This window comes from Drosophila sechellia, chromosome 3L, assembly GCF_004382195.2.
Source record: "Drosophila sechellia strain sech25 chromosome 3L, ASM438219v1, whole genome shotgun sequence".
NCBI classification, from domain to species: domain Eukaryota; kingdom Metazoa; phylum Arthropoda; class Insecta; order Diptera; family Drosophilidae; genus Drosophila; species Drosophila sechellia.
In genome coordinates, this window is record NC_045951.1 from 4,420,960 (window position 1) to 4,436,423 (window position 15,464).

General features: G+C 43.9%; 6 protein-coding genes across 7 annotated transcripts; 1 reads left to right on the top strand and 5 right to left on the bottom strand.

The window, feature by feature from the left end:
• Positions 1–18: 18 nt before the first annotated feature.
• Positions 19–1,560, top strand: LOC6610784 (cell division protein ZipA). Its single transcript, XM_002035314.2, has 3 exons — positions 19–124; positions 655–1,065; positions 1,376–1,560. The coding sequence occupies exons 1-3, from the start codon at positions 122–124 to the stop codon at positions 1,427–1,429; spliced, it is 468 nt and encodes a 155-aa protein (XP_002035350.1). The 5' UTR covers positions 19–121; the 3' UTR covers positions 1,430–1,560.
• Positions 1,561–4,139: 2,579 nt separating this feature from the next.
• LOC6610785 (proline-rich extensin-like protein EPR1) lies at positions 4,140–5,081 on the bottom strand. The gene is made up of 2 exons (XM_002035315.2): positions 5,010–5,081; positions 4,140–4,945 (listed from the first exon to the last, which is right to left on the bottom strand). The coding sequence occupies exons 1-2, from the start codon at positions 5,010–5,012 to the stop codon at positions 4,271–4,273; spliced, it is 678 nt and encodes a 225-aa protein (XP_002035351.1). The 5' UTR covers positions 5,013–5,081; the 3' UTR covers positions 4,140–4,270.
• A 1,013-nt stretch (positions 5,082–6,094) lies between these two features.
• On the bottom strand, positions 6,095–7,255 carry LOC6610786 (extensin-1). Its single transcript, XM_002035316.2, has 2 exons — positions 7,151–7,255; positions 6,095–7,092 (listed from the first exon to the last, which is right to left on the bottom strand). The coding sequence occupies exons 1-2, from the start codon at positions 7,238–7,240 to the stop codon at positions 6,208–6,210; spliced, it is 975 nt and encodes a 324-aa protein (XP_002035352.2). The 5' UTR covers positions 7,241–7,255; the 3' UTR covers positions 6,095–6,207.
• A 271-nt stretch (positions 7,256–7,526) lies between these two features.
• On the bottom strand, positions 7,527–8,323 carry LOC6610787 (extensin). The gene is made up of 2 exons (XM_032719378.1): positions 8,232–8,323; positions 7,527–8,167 (listed from the first exon to the last, which is right to left on the bottom strand). Exons 1-2 carry the CDS (start codon positions 8,232–8,234, stop codon positions 7,652–7,654), a joined length of 519 nt encoding a protein of 172 aa, XP_032575269.1. The 5' UTR covers positions 8,235–8,323; the 3' UTR covers positions 7,527–7,651.
• A 1,577-nt stretch (positions 8,324–9,900) lies between these two features.
• Positions 9,901–10,821, bottom strand: LOC6610788. Its single transcript, XM_002035318.2, has 2 exons — positions 10,713–10,821; positions 9,901–10,296 (listed from the first exon to the last, which is right to left on the bottom strand). The coding sequence occupies exons 1-2, from the start codon at positions 10,713–10,715 to the stop codon at positions 9,970–9,972; spliced, it is 330 nt and encodes a 109-aa protein (XP_002035354.1). The 5' UTR covers positions 10,716–10,821; the 3' UTR covers positions 9,901–9,969.
• Positions 10,822–12,140: 1,319 nt separating this feature from the next.
• LOC6610789 (extensin-1) lies at positions 12,141–13,677 on the bottom strand. 2 transcript variants are annotated; one of them, XM_032719215.1, is made up of 3 exons: positions 13,585–13,676; positions 13,078–13,434; positions 12,141–12,837 (listed from the first exon to the last, which is right to left on the bottom strand). In XM_032719215.1, the coding sequence occupies exons 1-3, from the start codon at positions 13,585–13,587 to the stop codon at positions 12,286–12,288; spliced, it is 912 nt and encodes a 303-aa protein (XP_032575106.1). In that variant the 5' UTR covers positions 13,588–13,676; the 3' UTR covers positions 12,141–12,285. The 2 variants fall into 2 exon arrangements, with proteins under 2 accessions (XP_032575106.1, XP_032575105.1); XM_032719214.1 differs by having other exon boundaries at positions 12,141–13,434; positions 13,585–13,677.
• Positions 13,678–15,464: the final 1,787 nt, after the last annotated feature.

A 15,464-nucleotide genomic window follows, 5' to 3' on the forward strand; every position in this document is an offset into this window, starting at 1 on the left:
TAAATTTCATACCCACTGACCAGCTCATCATCATTTGTGCTTTGAACTTCTTAAGTGTAAATTGCTCGTTCGCTTCTGCTCGAGAAAATTTCGTGAAACGCCAAAACCTAAACCAACAAAAATGGTATGTGATCCTTGCAACAAGGACAACGAATCGTAGTGATATGCTGCTGTTTCAACCAGGATAAAACCGAAAAACAAAAGACCAAGTGAAACGTGATATAGAACTATTCAAATCAGAAACCCAAAAATAACTCTCACCACAAGTGCCAACCAACCCGGACTCAAGTGCTCTAAACGACTTCATCAACGCGCTTTCCCGTTTCGAGTGCTCCTCGGGACTTGATTCACTTCACACCAGTGACGGAGTCACGCACATAATTATGCTTCAGAATGTTCTTAAAATAACAATCTCACCCGCTGTCATTTTTTTAAATTTCTGTTAATTTGTGCATAGCAGATTTTTACTTAATCTGAGCTCATTTGTATGGGATGTTAATATAAAAAAGTGGCGTTCATCAAATTGTTATTTTATTAAAACAAATTTAAATGGATGGGCAAGTCTTAGACTTATTGCTGTCAAGGATATAGTCATTCAAGCAAAGAACTAGGTAGCAGAATTAATGGTAAATATTCTTCTCTTTTTTTTTGCAGAAATTCTTTTTGCTATTGGCTTTAGCCCTTGTGGGCATTGCTGCTGGAGCTCAGTTACCTGACTCCGCCACCCAGGGACCCAATCCTCAGGATATTGCCACTCCGGAGCCGGAGTACATTGATATCGACGAACCTGCACCGGTGGCTGCCGCCCCTGCTCCTCGTCCCGTGGCCGCTGCTCCCCGTCCCGTCTTCGCCGCCCCCGCTCCCCTCGCTCGACCAGTTGCTCGTCCAGTGGCTCACCCCGTGGTTGTGGCCCAATCCTTCGTCCAGCAGCCCGTCCAGCAGCAGATTGTCCAGAGGGCTCAATACGTGCCGCCAGTGGCTCAGCAGGTGGTGTTGCCGCAGCAGCAGCTGGTGGGTCACACCTACAACAGCAGGGCTGGATACCAGTACCGCCGTCCAGTCTATGTAAGACGTTTCTATCGCCTGCGCCGCTACTAAGAGGACGCAGCTAGCTCTTAACTATATTTAATATGTGCTCGACAACCCCAGTAATTCCTCCTATTTTGTCGTTTTTCTTCCTTCTCCTCCACTCCTCACCTGCCTGAATCAACTCTCTACGCACCAATCTTCAACTCAAAAACCAATCAAAATCAAAACCCAAACCGAATCAAGCATTAACAATTACCTAAATCAACACACACATTACCACGCACTGATCCACACTTTCAAACTGTCCAACTATCAAAATATCGTATTATAACTATCCTAATCCTAGAACGAAACCATCAAAGAAACGACCAACAAGAACAAGCCAAGATCAAAAGCATAAAGAGCGAAGTACAAAGAGACAAATGATGTTCTAAAGACAAAGATCGAAAAACGAAGTATTCAGTTATTGTTGAATTGCCCAGTAAAGTACGAATAAATAAACGTAAATTATTTGTAAAAATGATAAACAAATTTTTGGTTCAACTATTTCATTCATCTGCCAAGGCCAATCAAACTGGTCGGAAAAAACGGGGGAAGAGTATCAGGTTTTAATTATATTATTCACAGCTCATCAAGGCACAATAAAGTGTGTCGAAATTTTACAAAGATTCGTTCTCGATTTGATGAGTACCCCCCATCGGCATCATCGTTGTTGGTTCCTCATTAATCATGGCATGCCATGAGGAAAATGTATTTGCCATCTAATATGGACATTTGCATACGGAAGCTGCGTATCTGAGCACTTTGGGGTCGACTTATTACCAAGTGGCTGGGAAACAATTTCTGTGTTGCGTGGTGTTGGCTTATTCGGCTAATTAGGGAGAATTATTTATGCAGCTTCTTGCACGACTCTTGACGGGTCGTAAACCGAAACTAGCCGCAGCTTAAACAAATAGAAATACATAAATCTACTAGATTACTTTCAAAATACATTAAAGTTAACCGGTTTAATCATCTTCTGAACCTGCCAAGTTGTCCCAAAAATACACTCAAACGACCACTGACCACATAGTCAAATCAGAAGTGTAAACAATCCGATTTAAAAGCCATAGTCTGTCCGGGTAGTCAGCTTTTGAGACAATGTACTATTGACTGATGGATTGATTGTCAATTTGATTGCCTTGCCTCAGCTTCTATTCAGGGGCATTAACAGTCACTTTTGTCAGTGAACTATGACAAACTGGGTCTTGATCCATCCATTCCATTCAACTTCACTCCACTCTACTCCTTTGTATGCCAGTGGTGACAGGCGGGAAATTCATCATCGGAGGCGCTTCCGTCTTGGCTGGGATTTTATTTAGTCCCTGGGTCAATATGGCAATTATAAATCGTTATGGCCTAATGACTGGCTGTTGATTACACGAACTTACACACCCATATTGCAACTTGATTTTGCGATAGTCATTTGTACCCGGACCTTGCTCACTATATTTTTAATTTATAGATACAGATATAGATATAGATTTATAGATATAGATACAGTACTTTCTTTCACAACAATTATAATTCAATGTCTTATGTATTTGATTGGTTAAAGGATTTTCTTCTCAAAAGGGTTAAAAATCAAAACTGTTATACTCTCATGTTTAAGTGCATACAATGAGGCAGCACTACAAACTAAGTTGCGTTTAGATACTTTGCCCAAAAATAGGCTACATTAATCAAGTAGACTTTAAGCTAAATTCAAACAAATTGATTTTGCTGAAACCATAATGTACTAGCCCAACATATCCTGTATATAATAATAAGTAATAACTAATAACAACAAATTTTTATTTTGAAACCAAAAGTTTTCGGCTGTTTAAAAGAAGTCAGTGCAATTAATACATACCGTTTGAAAAAAGGCAAATTACTTTTATTAATGATTTTGTAATCTGAATATCGTGTAGGTCAGTTTTAATAACCATTTTAAATTACATTTGATTTATCATTTTCTGCTCGTGTTAATGGACTTTTTTATATGTTATTTATTTTGTTAATTGACTGCTCGAACAAGATTGCCAGCATTATATTTATGATACGCACAGTATGCACATGCAAACCCGAAATATTAATGTAGTTATGATCCACGTCTATGTCTAGAATGATCCGATATAAGCTAACTTCCAATTAGCATTTTGTCTATAATGCATCAGCAAAATGATCGTGCCAAAAAATAAGGAAACAAATAGTTGGTTTCATTAGTGGCGAATAAGAAACAGGCTAGACCGCCTGGTCGAGTGGGGTCATCAGTTTTTCGGTTTTGCTTTCTAAATTCAATGATTTGACAGATAATTTATGGGCCATGTTTATTTAAACGGCGCTACTAAGAGCAACAACCGTAGATAAAACTCTTAAGTAAATCATTGTTGGGCGTTCAACCAAAGATAAACGTAATAATCTAATTAATTTGCATTTGCTGACAGAAAGAAGCGGGTGGCTATAAGGGAAAACGGGTTCCCAGCCATTAGATCATGAAGTTCATTTGCATAAGAGCAATTCATTTTGTCAACAAACATTCCACGGGCATCTTCTCCATTGATGGCAGCACCGAAAAATTTTTAACTTCCTGATCGCATTAATTTCACTTTCACAGCATTGTGGGCGGATTACAAAAATAATATACTTCCAATGGTCGTGGGCGTATCTTCACACCTCTTAAACAATGCCAGCGATTGTCTCGCGCAATTAAGGTGGTATCATAAATTATAAGAATGTCGTTTATTGAAGCTCAGCCACAATTCGACCCATAAAACTAGAGCTTATCGCCGTTATGGCTGCTAAGTTCAATTACTCAAAGCTGGGTTTTGTTTGGGGTGTCAATAAATCAAGCCGGAATTGGCCATAGAGTATTACTCAGTGTAGTTCCTAAAATAACCACAACTGGATTGTCCATGAATGAAACTGTTCTGCCTCGGTCGGAGATATATTTTTAGCACTCCCGAGGCAATTATGCTGTCTATATCGTGGCACTTGAGCCGAGTTCGTGGTCTTGGCCTCTCTTGGGATAGGATTTTCCCTCTTCGAGTTCAAGATCAGAACAGGATATACATATAACACGCTTGGGAACATACTTTTTCGCAGAGCTAAGCTTTATTTCGTTTTTAGTGCAGGCTGAGCTAGGTAAACAATAAATAACTACAGGTAAATACACGTCACACTCAAAGGCAACAAATAAAAAATGGCTGAGGATGATGGCTATTTAGAAGAGGAACGGCTGAGCTGGCGGATCGTAATGGTATCCATCGTCATGGGACTCCACGATCTCCTGGGGTGGCAGATAGATGTTTACGGGTTCCTCCAGAGGAGCGGCGTAAGATGGGATCGGGATCTTGAAGGTGGGCACCACAGCTGGTGCGACGTAACGGGGCTGTTCCACAACAGGTGCTGGTGGCAGATAAGCGGGCTTGGGTGGGTTGACCTTGACAACCGGTGGTGGAGGTGGCACATAGGCAGGCTTGGGTGGGTTGACCTTGACAACCGGTGGTGGAGGAGGCAGATAGGCGGGCTTTGGTGGGTTGACCTTCACAACTGGTGGCGGAGGAGGCAGATAGGCGGGCTTGGGTGGGTTGACCTTGACAACCGGTGGTGGAGGGGGCAGATAGGCGGGCTTGGGGGTCCTGACAACCGGGATCTCAGGCTTCACGGTCGCTGGTGGCAAGTAAACTGGAGGAGGCAGGGTCACAGGAGCCACACGAACGGTCACTGGTTCAGGGGGCAGATAAGACGGAGCCGGAGTGGGCAGTTCAAAGCGGATGCTCGGTGGGTCATAGTTGTAGCCAGGATGATCGTGGTGATCATGGTGATCATGACCGAACAAATGCGAGACATCAGCGGCTACCAGAGCCAAGCTGCAAAGAGCCAGGATAAGGACTTTCTGAAATATACAATAAAATCAATTTAAGACGCTGAGCTATTATCCTTGGTGAGAAAACACAAACCATTTTTCTGGTAAAACGTTCTTGGTGCGACGACTGCCTCTACCAAAGTGATACAGTTTCCGGCAAGTGCTTCTTTATTTATACAGTTAGAGAACCTGAACCTGAATCAGTGGTCGCTATAAAGCGATCGCGTCACGTTATTACCTATGGCCAACGCCGACGCCGCGAGAGACGATCTGGCTGCAATCCGTCTATATCCAAATGGCGCGGTTGTCAGCTAAGCGGCGTTTAGGGGTCTCGCCCCTTTGGCAGCCGGTATTGGGAATTGGCATTCAATTTTTATTAAATCTCTTAATTCGAAGTCATCTCGTTGCGTTGGCTTTTGTTTTTTGGCCCGACCAGGGAGCTCTTTATGGCTGGGAGCCATAAACGTGTTGGGTTTTACGATCACCGCTGCGTTTGCCAAGTATTTAAAATAGTTTTTGGTTAGGCAATTTTTGGGATAAATAGTTTATCGTACTTTTGGAGTTGTTAGACTATTTACTTCGTATGCTCTCTTATGTCTTAGTCATCATTGACTACCAAATACCTAAGAAATAAATAACATTATTGATAACTCAATATCAGGTTTGAATTAAACTATTGAATGATAAATGAAGTGTACTATCCTATTAACGTAATGTTTAAAAATTTTAACTTTAACCCTTTTTAAAAGAGCATACTCAATTCGTTAGGGGTTTAATTATTTAATTCAGTCCAATCTTTTCAAGGCACTTCGGCAAGACTTGCCCCATCTCTGGGCAACATTGAAAGAGGTCAACTGTCGCCCCATTGCCGATGGCTGCAATTGGCGATTAGCGATTTTGGTTCGGTTTGAACCTTTCTGTAACCGACACCGATCAATCCATGTGTATATTCAAACCAAAGCTAACATCATTTTTCATCCAAAAAGACAGTAATTATAGACACTGCAGGTGATGATCGAGCTGAACTAAAGCTAAAACCGAAGCCGTTTGGCTATTTTGGTTGATTGGCCGCAAATAGATTTGGGGGTCAGATTGAAATCCACATGGATCCCTCGGGGGCTGGGTGACAGCAAGTTGGGTTCGATATTTTTGACCTTGAGGATGGGGAAAGAGTGCGAGTGGTGTAATAGTGACTACTCCATTTTATTTTGTTGTTTAAAATGCTTTTAATTTGTACAGCTTAAAACTAGATGCAGTGCTTGTGGTTTTGTTTTTTTCGGTGGTTGATTATCCTAGTGCCTGAAACGGCGAAGTGGAGGCTTGTAGTGGTAACCAGGCTCGGCGTCGTGGATTGGACTTGGGGCAGGACCCAAGGGCAGTGCGTAGGATGGAATTGGGATGTGGAAATCTACCTCCGGCTGGGGTGGCAGATATTTTGGTTCGGGCTTAGGAGGGAGATACTTCTCGACGGGCTGGGAAGGTGGCAGGTACTTAGTCTCCGGCTCGGCAGGAGGAAGGTACAGCTTCTTGGGAGCCACTGGTGGCGGTGGAGGTGGTGGTGGCAGACTGGGTGCAACCTTGGGTGGCAGATACCTTGCCACTGGAGCAGGTGGCAGGTACTTCACCTCAGGCGTCGGAGGAGGAAGGTACTTGGACTCTGGAGGACTGGGAGGCAGATAGGTGGGCTTGGGAGCCACAACTGGAGGTGGTGGTGGAGGAGGCAGGCTGGGAGCGACCTTGGGTGGCAGATACTTAGCCACCGGTTCGGGGGGCAGGTATTTCACTTCGGGCTTTGAGGGAGGCAGATATGTTGCCTTCGGCGGTGGAGGTGGTGGCGGTGGCAGGGAAACCTTGGGAGGCAGGTACTTCTGGCGAGGTTTCTCTGGAGGTCCATAGCTATATCCGCTCGGGATATCGAACTTGGCCTCTTGATGATGATGATGGTGGTGATCCGGCTGATAATGCAGATCAATGTGCAGATCATGATGATCATGTGACGAGGGAGAATGGTGGTGGGAATGGACATCATAGTGGTGGTGATCATGATCGTGATCGTGATCATGGTGGTGATGGTGATCATGGCCGTGATCGTGGTAACCTCCTCCGTACAGGTGGGAGACGTCTGCCAGAGCGCAGACGGCAAAGCCTGCCAGAGCCACAAGGATCAGCATGGGTTTCTGTAAAATAACCATCTGTTAGGTCATCTTTGTTAGAGAATAGGCCGCTACTGTTTACCATTTCCTTCAAGAGATAATCCACCGATCGAGATGATGTTGCTGCCGTTTGATGACAGCAGGTAGTAATGTCAATAACGTCGATGGTCATCGCTTTTATACAAAGATCGCGGCTTCCTCGACCGGCTGGCTCTTTGGTTTTCTTCACACTTTTCTTGGTTTTCATGAACTTGAGGTCGGCCAATTATCGGCGTGTGTTATCTCCCTCTACCCCAAAACAATTAATGCGATTTCGACCAAATTAGCTCTGCACAACAAAGCAGCTCATGAATATGCAGCGGATGAGACGAAATCCCAGACAATTGACGGTGATTGACTCGGCCATCTGCACCACTTTTGCCCCATCCCAATAAATATTGGGGAGATACCGATGCTAATGGGGTTAACAAAACAGCGTTTATTGAGATGGCTTTAACCTTATATAAACCTAAGCCTAGTGGACCGATTCAAAACAAAACTAATCCGGGGAAATCTTCCATGTTCAGTTCGATGGCGATTTTGGTCAGAAGGTGAACCTTTGGGCGGGCACATCGTAGTGGTAACCCGGTTCCGGTTGAGGTGGTGGGGGTGGAAGGTACGTGGGCACCGGTGTGGGTGCAGGTGTCGTTGTGGTTGTAGTGGTGGTGGTGGTAGTGGTACGCGGTGGTGGTGGTGGGGGAGGAAGGTAGGTGGGAGCAGGAGTGGGAGCGGGAGTGGTGGTCGTGGTAGTGGTAGAGGGTGGTGGGGGAGGCAGGTAGGTAGGAGCGGGAGTAGGAGCAGGAGTGGTTGTGGTGGTGGTAGTAGTTGTGGTTGTGGGCGGAGGAGGAGGTAGGTAAGTGGGCACTGGTTTGGGTGGCAGATAAGTCGGTGGTGGTGGCGGTGGTGGCTCCGTCGTCGTGGTAATCACAAATGGTATCTCCGGCTTGGGGTAGTCATAGCCATAGCCATGCTCATGATGCTCCTCCAGGAGTTCCAGCGGCAAATGCGAAACATCTCCGGCTGCAAAAGCCAGCAGGCAGGTGACCAAAATTAATAGATTCTGAAATAGGTAAGAAATCGTTAAATTCCGATTGCTTCGCAGATCTACAACTAACCACACTCACCATCTCCCTTATGATATGTCTGACACCTTGAGCTCTTAAACCACAAATGATTGAGCGTTTGCATCCACGTCGGTTTATTTATAGTCAAAATTCTAAAACAGATCGATACTGTCCATGGCGCTCTAGAGGCCAATTATTATCATTTAAATCGATATAACACCGCTAGCCCCACGGCATTCTTTGTATCGGTAAATGTATCTGTATCTGTATCGCTCTCCGCAGCCATGTTTATATGAATGATTAGCGCCACAATAGTGCTCCGAAGTTGACAGAGGAGCAGCGTCAACATCGCCAACATTGTTTTCGGAACCATTATGCCTACATGGGGACCTACTGAGCCGTTTTTCATCAACGTCGTCACTTGGGTTTTCATTGTTACGCTGTTAAAGGTAAGACCAAACTTCCGACGGAACCTAGGGCACAAAAGCATAGCACACAGAGAAATAGTCATAGATTCAACGAAATTCTGAGCAGATTTTGAATCTATTTTAAATAAATAATCAGCGAATAATTGCATTCTGAAAGGGGTTGCTTCAGAAAAATGTATAAATAGATAATACATATTTTAAATGTTATTTCATGGTACATTCTTAACACTTAATGTTATTTATTTCAAGCTAGATTTTCTCTCAGTGCATCTGAAGAGGTAGTTCCGTCGCTGGAAGCGTTGTAAGCGTGCTCTGCTGCCTGTCATAAATCATTTAGACTTCATTTATAATAATTATGGCTCGCGATGTCTTTTGCAACTCAAGAAGTTTGAGTGGTCAGAGTTTCATGGACAGATGGACAATGAAGCTGTCTGCTGGACATGATCTTGCGGAAGCAATTCAGTTACAGATCAGTCGAGTTATAGAGCAGAGGCGGAGAAGATGGTAAGGAGCTTAACGGCCACGGAGAACAAGGAAAATGAAGACTTTTTTCAAACTAAAATTTTATCTTACTGGCGGTAGTCAAAAGATATTGAAATACTTTTAGAAGTAGACCTACATTTATTGTGAATGAAATTATGAACAAGTTTTGAAATATTTAATTTTATTAAGGAAGGAAGGAATATTATAATATTATTATTTGAACAATTTAGACACGGTGCTTACAGAACTATAAAACTATTTTAAATAATGTCTGGGTTATTGAGAACTCTCCATTGATTGGAGACCAGCCGCCTTAAGTCGACTAATTAGTTGGATTAGCGTCTTCGATTGTATAAACAAAAAGACGATACTGGTCCAGGTTCAACTATCACTTTTATTTGATCGCATGTCAAAAAATTCATGGGTTGTTGAACTGCCCAGTAGAGATCGAACTGATGGATTGTCAAGTGCCGGAATCGGATGGCGTGTGCTGAACCATCCTCGTTTCTGCTCGCCTTTGGCCAAAATGCGAGTAATTTATGCCGATTATGAAATTAATTGTCGTTTTTTATGGGCATTCATCTCAGCGCTGGCTAGGCCTCAGCTATTTTGATCTATCGCAAATCTCTGCGAAATTTGTGATTCCTCAACCGGTTTGGATTAGAAATATTTTGTCGAGCAGAGACATTTTCTGCTTCGCTTTTTATGAATTCACCACTCGAAGCTGTGAATCTCGTTCTGAGCCACGTCCAAGGCAATGAGTGTTTGGAATAAGCCCTGTCCAAGGGCCAGAATTGTGAAAGGAACGCAGCTAGATCTCGATTTGATTTTATTGTTTATTATCTTTACGAAACTTTGGTACAAATTGGAATTACTAAGGGTGGTATTTAGCTCTTGAAGCGCCGACTGGGCACCTGGTATTTGTATCCATGGATTTTCTTGGAGGCAGTTGTGCCGGCTGCTGCTGGTTCTACTGGTTCTGCTGGTTCCTCCAGATCTTCAGCCTGTCCTAGTTCGGCATCGGAGGGAGCCACTGGAATGGCATCCTGGGGGAATTCCTCGCCCGTGGGAAACTCGTTGTTCACCTCCAGCTCCAGTTCCGTGACTTTGGGCACATCGTAAACAAATCCATTGCCAGATCTCACCAACTGGGAGACATCTGCTCGGGCGGCCAGACAAATTGCCATAAGTATGAAACTGAATACCAAAAGGCGCTATAGAGAAAATATATAAAATAGTTTTTAAAAACTGTACTTAAAGTCCTTGCGAGCAAAGCTAGAAGTGTATATTCTCTTTATATGAGAACTAGATTTCTTAAATCTAAATAGTAGTAAATTATGATAATCTTCTGATGATGCATTCAATAGAATATTGGAAAAAATCAAGTTTTGATTGAATTATTAACAAAAAACTCTAAATAGTCGATATATGATGGAAGTGCAAATTTGATGAACAATTATCTTAAGCTTATGTTAAGCAGGGAACGTGTTCTTCTTATTTTAAAGTTAAATGTGAAGTGTAAAAGCTCCAATTGCAGTAATTTTGGGATAAAAACTGATTGACTCGCTGTTTGGGTGGTCTTATAATCCCTATTAGTGGTGGTTACAAGCTACTAAAGATGATGGCTTACCATGGTGTTAGATGATCTTTAGCTGGGTATAACTTGGAAGGGAAACCTTTAAGAATGCCGTAATAGTTGTCGCTGCCAACGGAGCGTTGCTCAAGCGAATGCAGGCGCCGGCGATCGAGCTTAAACTATTTATACTTCTATATGTTCGCCACATTTGCCTCATTTTATTAATTGCGCCAAGCCGATCGTGATGACTGTGCTGAAGCCAAAACATAAACCGAACCAGTGGAACAGTGAGCGGCCCTAGATAAACAAACAAACGAATCGATGTCTTGGGCCAAATGGCGGTGCTGCCGCTGCCGTTCGGGCACTCCACTCAAAATGCTACAACATCTCCATCTCCAACCACATCGCCATTGCCAAGGCTAAGACTTGTTTTGTGGGGTCAAGTGTCAGTGCGTTGCTTTTGTCTCTGGCGCATTTGTTTTCGATTTGTATACGAACTAATGATTCTGACAGATCCGTGTTTGCTCCCATCCACGTGATCTGAGTGGCTCCTCACGTCTTGTATTCAATTATGCAGCCCTGCCCGATGCCCGGTGGAGCATATATACATATAAAGCGCATAAAAGCGTCGCTTCAACACGTTTCCGTTTCATTGGATTTTACGGCTGCAAAACTGCCGCCGCCGATCGCACAATTTATCCACGCCAACTTGACATTTTGATTATAGTATAACATCGCCTTTCAGTGGACGTTGGAAGATTGATTGCACTGGCCATTCGGCCATTGATTAGATTGGTTTATGTCTAGGCGGAAATTGCACCTGCTGTTAAGTGCCAACGGGATCTGAATGAAGAGACACACCCACTTCTTGATTACCCAAAGAAAGCAAACAATGACATTTTTATAACTGGAACAAGTAACAAGTAACAATGTACCAATACAATTCATTGAATTCGTTTGTAAATTCAAAGTCAATTTTAATACATATATTTATGAGGTGAATTAAATTTTTGCTTCTTATTAAGTCCGTGTCAATGAACTAACGTACATGTGTAAATTGCACATACATATATCTATATAAATAAAAGCGTTAAACGATTTATTTCAATAAAGTGTTTCTTCTGTTAAAGAAAAAACTGCTTCTGTTAGCGAAGTAATGCTTTTAGAAAACGAAGCATACTTTTCGGGCTTAGTGAGTCACATTAAAACTCATAGTATAGCAAAAGGCATATGTAATATAAAAGCCAAATATGTGAGCCTTGCAGAAGAATTTAAAAGTTAGCCAAGATTTACCTTCCCAAAAATCATAAGGTACTAAATTATACTATTGAAATAACATAAATTTGTACGATTTTTTTTTACACCTAAATAGACAGCTAGCTACTTGATTTAATTTTAAATACTCTAAGACAATTAAGTTGAATTCCGACTTCTAAGCTTTGTGTTGTCTCGCTATATTCCCGACTATCAAAAGACAGTTAATTAAAATCGAAAGATTTTTATTTTCACGCTTATATCAAGTGGACTCGGCTTTCCTGCGATAGGGAAAGGCTAAGCCACTCATTCACAATTCGTTCAAAAATATGGCTAATACTTAATCTGTGTATTTACAACGAGCTTCGAGAGCCTAGAAGTTGAACGCGGGCTGGGGGTCGTTGGGGTAGCTGTATCCCTTCTGGACGGGGGGCAGGTACTCGACCTTGGGGGTCACGTACACTTTCTTGGTCGGTGGTGGTGGTGGGGGTGGGGTGTACACAACGACCTTCTTGGTTGGGGGAGGGATGTACACTGGTGGTGGTGGTGGGGGTGTTGTGTACACAACGACCTTCTTGGTTGGGGGAGGGATGTACACTGGTGGTGGTGGTGGAGGTGGGGTGTACACAACGACCTTCTTGGTGGGTGGTGGCACGTAGACTGGGGGAGTGGGTGGGGGTGGCAGGTACTCAACCTTTGGTGCTGGAGGAGCAGAGACCTCGAATTTCACGGAGGGCTGGCCGTAGTGGTAGCCATCGTCCTTCAGGATGCCAGTTGGGGGTGGGGTGTACACGACCTTCTTCGGTGGTGGTGGTGAGGGTGGGGTGTAGACGACGACCTTCTTGGTTGGTGGTGGTGGGGGTGGGGTGTATACAACCTTCTTGGTTGGGGGTGGCACATACACTGGGGGAGGGGCGATAACCACCTTCTTGGTCGGAGGAGGCAGGTACTCAACCTTTGGTGGTGGAGGAGCAGAGACCTCGAATTTCACGGAGGGCTGGCCGTAGTGGTAGCCATCGTCCTTCAGGATGCCAGTTGGGGGTGGGGTGTACACGACCTTCTTCGGTGGTGGTGGTGGGGGTGGGGTGTAGACGACGACCTTCTTGGTTGGTGGTGGTGGGGGTGGGGTGTAGACAACCTTCTTGGTTGGGGGTGGCACATACACCTTCTTGGTCGGAGGAGGCAGGTACTCAACCTTTGGTGGTGGAGGAGCAGAGACCTCGAATTTCACGGAGGGCTGGCCGTAGTGGTATCCATCGTCCTTGAGGACACCAGCGGGCTCGGAGTGGAAGACCACTGGAGGGGTGTAGACGGGGCGAGGGGGTGTGGGCCTGGGCTTGGGGGCCTCGTAGACCACTACTGGTGGGGCAGACTCGTGGGGCACATAGGGCACGTCGATGACGACCGGAGCGCGTGGTGGGGCATAGTGGTATCCATCCTCCTGCAGGTTGTTGCTGTGCGAGAACAGATGAGAAACATCTGCGCTGGCCACGGCCACCAGGGCAAAAGCGATCAGGAATTTCTGCGAAGAAAACACAGATCGGTAAGCAAAGCTGCATTTTAGGTGTTCACAGGTATTCCACGGTCTGCCAGCTCGGTATTCGTATCCACCACCGAGTGCAGCGCTCTAATCCTCGACACTCCATTTCCGTTCCTCGGCTTGCGGTCTTACCATTTTGCTCAGATCCAATTCAACACCTCGAAGGTAGAGTTGTGACTGTGCCTTTTCTGCTCGGGTCTACATTATTTATAGTTCAGCGTGCCTCAGGATGGCCAAAAGAGATTTCACGGCAGAAGCTTCTCGTCGGAGCTCCGAAAACTAAACAGAACCTGCTTGGTTTGGTTAACCGGCTGCTGCTGACGTCTCTGAGTCTTCTGGCTACGCAGCTCCCTCAGAACGACACCCATAAACTTACGGTCTATCTTGTTCTCTGTCACGTCCCAGGCGAAATTTTATATTTTGGCGACAAATTTAGATTTTGGCCAGGGCAACAAAATGAAAAAAAAGATAGCACATCCAAGTAGAACCCACCTAAATGAACTCGAATATAATAAAAATCATAATCCAAGGAAAGCAAAAAGACTACTTTTAAATATGTGATAACTTAAAAGCTGAGTCTGCGCTTCGTGAGCTGTTTGAAAAGATTTAATTTAAATTCAAGAAAAACCGGTGAAATATGGACGATCGCGTGGAAGAACTCAGAAAGTGGAGGCGCAGAAATGCTGGAATTTCGGGGATGGAGGTCCCGCATGGGCTCGCAATTTCATGCTCGATAATCTGCAAATATTTGGATAGTTGTGATCGATAACCAGCAGGGGTGCCCCGCCATATGACAGCCAATTTGGAGAAGATGGAGCCACTTCGCACTTCACGACATAGACAATGGCACTCTTTAAATGATCCCCCACATAAATCTAGTTTAGAGCCACGTTCCGCGCTGGTTAGCGCGACGAAAAGCATAAATTAATTTCGCATTGATTTGGTTCTATAAAAAATACCTCTTTCAGTATGTTTTATTTATGAGAGCGTTCGTGGATTTGCATAAATTCTCCCAAAAGTTCCGCCTGTGGCTTGAGGCACCAAATTATCTCTCCCGACGAAAAAAATTATTCACACTCTCGAAGGGCAACCTTCACCCAAACGTCATCCAGGTGCATGAATCAGTCATTGGAAGTGGAACCGGTTGATCATGCAGTGCCCTCCTCAAACTGACCTTTGCCATGGCCCGGTGCAAGGACAACCACAATCACAACTTAACCCACTGTTCCAGATTCCTGTTCTCTTTTAAAGGCAATTGATAAATCGATTTACGCAAGTCGAAAGTTGCACTCTTAAACTGATTTTTAATGTTAGTCATTTGAATACCTACCATCAAACTTGATTGTTATACAATCGATTTGAATTTTAATGAAGTCCATTTATTTTTGCCATAATCGCACACAAATCTTTTTCTTCAGATTGTGCCGTTAATTGCTTCTCGATTCAAATACATTATTATCCTCTTCGGATATGACGTACAAGTATATGGATAGTATTCCAAGAATTCCCACCAAACGTGGCTAGGTCGATCGTTGACCGACGCAATAATTTGATTCATGCTGTTCTTTTTTTAGAATTTCGGGGGTTTTTCGCTTAATTTCCATTTAGAAGTTGTATTGCGCAATCTATAGGGCAGATCTCTCAGTATCGACGAAATCTGGTTTGCACGTCATACTTAGTGCGAACTATCTACGTCATGACTTGGACTAATTCGTCAATCAAGTGATTATTAAACGTGCCATAGTCATCGATTAATCGCTATGGCTAATTTGGAATGGTTGTTAGCGACTCTGACAATTTGTCGGAATTTGATGTGTGTGATCCGACCCGAGCGGATCAAAGTTTCCGGCATTTAAATTAGTTCTCAGACTCAGCTAATATGAAAAATCAGCTCTGATTACTTCATCTGAAATGAAAACAACGCTTTTGCCTGCGGTTTAATTAGATTAATGCTGGGTAAATGCCACACAACGGTAAACGAGTTTGCAATCTGCACTCCCCAAGTATGTATG

What these genes read in the sequence shown, in the direction of transcription:
- LOC6610786 (XM_002035316.2), bottom strand. Translation starts at nt 7,240, where the DNA reads ATGACCATCGACGTTATTGACATTACTACCTGCTGTCATCAAACGGCA. An exon ending in ATTATCTCTTGAAGGAAATG is followed by an intron (nt 7,093 to 7,150) that starts GTAAACAGTAGC and finishes GTTATTTTACAG; the next exon opens with AAACCCATGCTGATCCTTGT.
- LOC6610784 (XM_002035314.2), top strand. An exon ending in AGTACCGCCGTCCAGTCTAT is followed by an intron (nt 1,066 to 1,375) that starts GTAAGACGTTTC and finishes TCCTAATCCTAG; the next exon opens with AACGAAACCATCAAAGAAAC.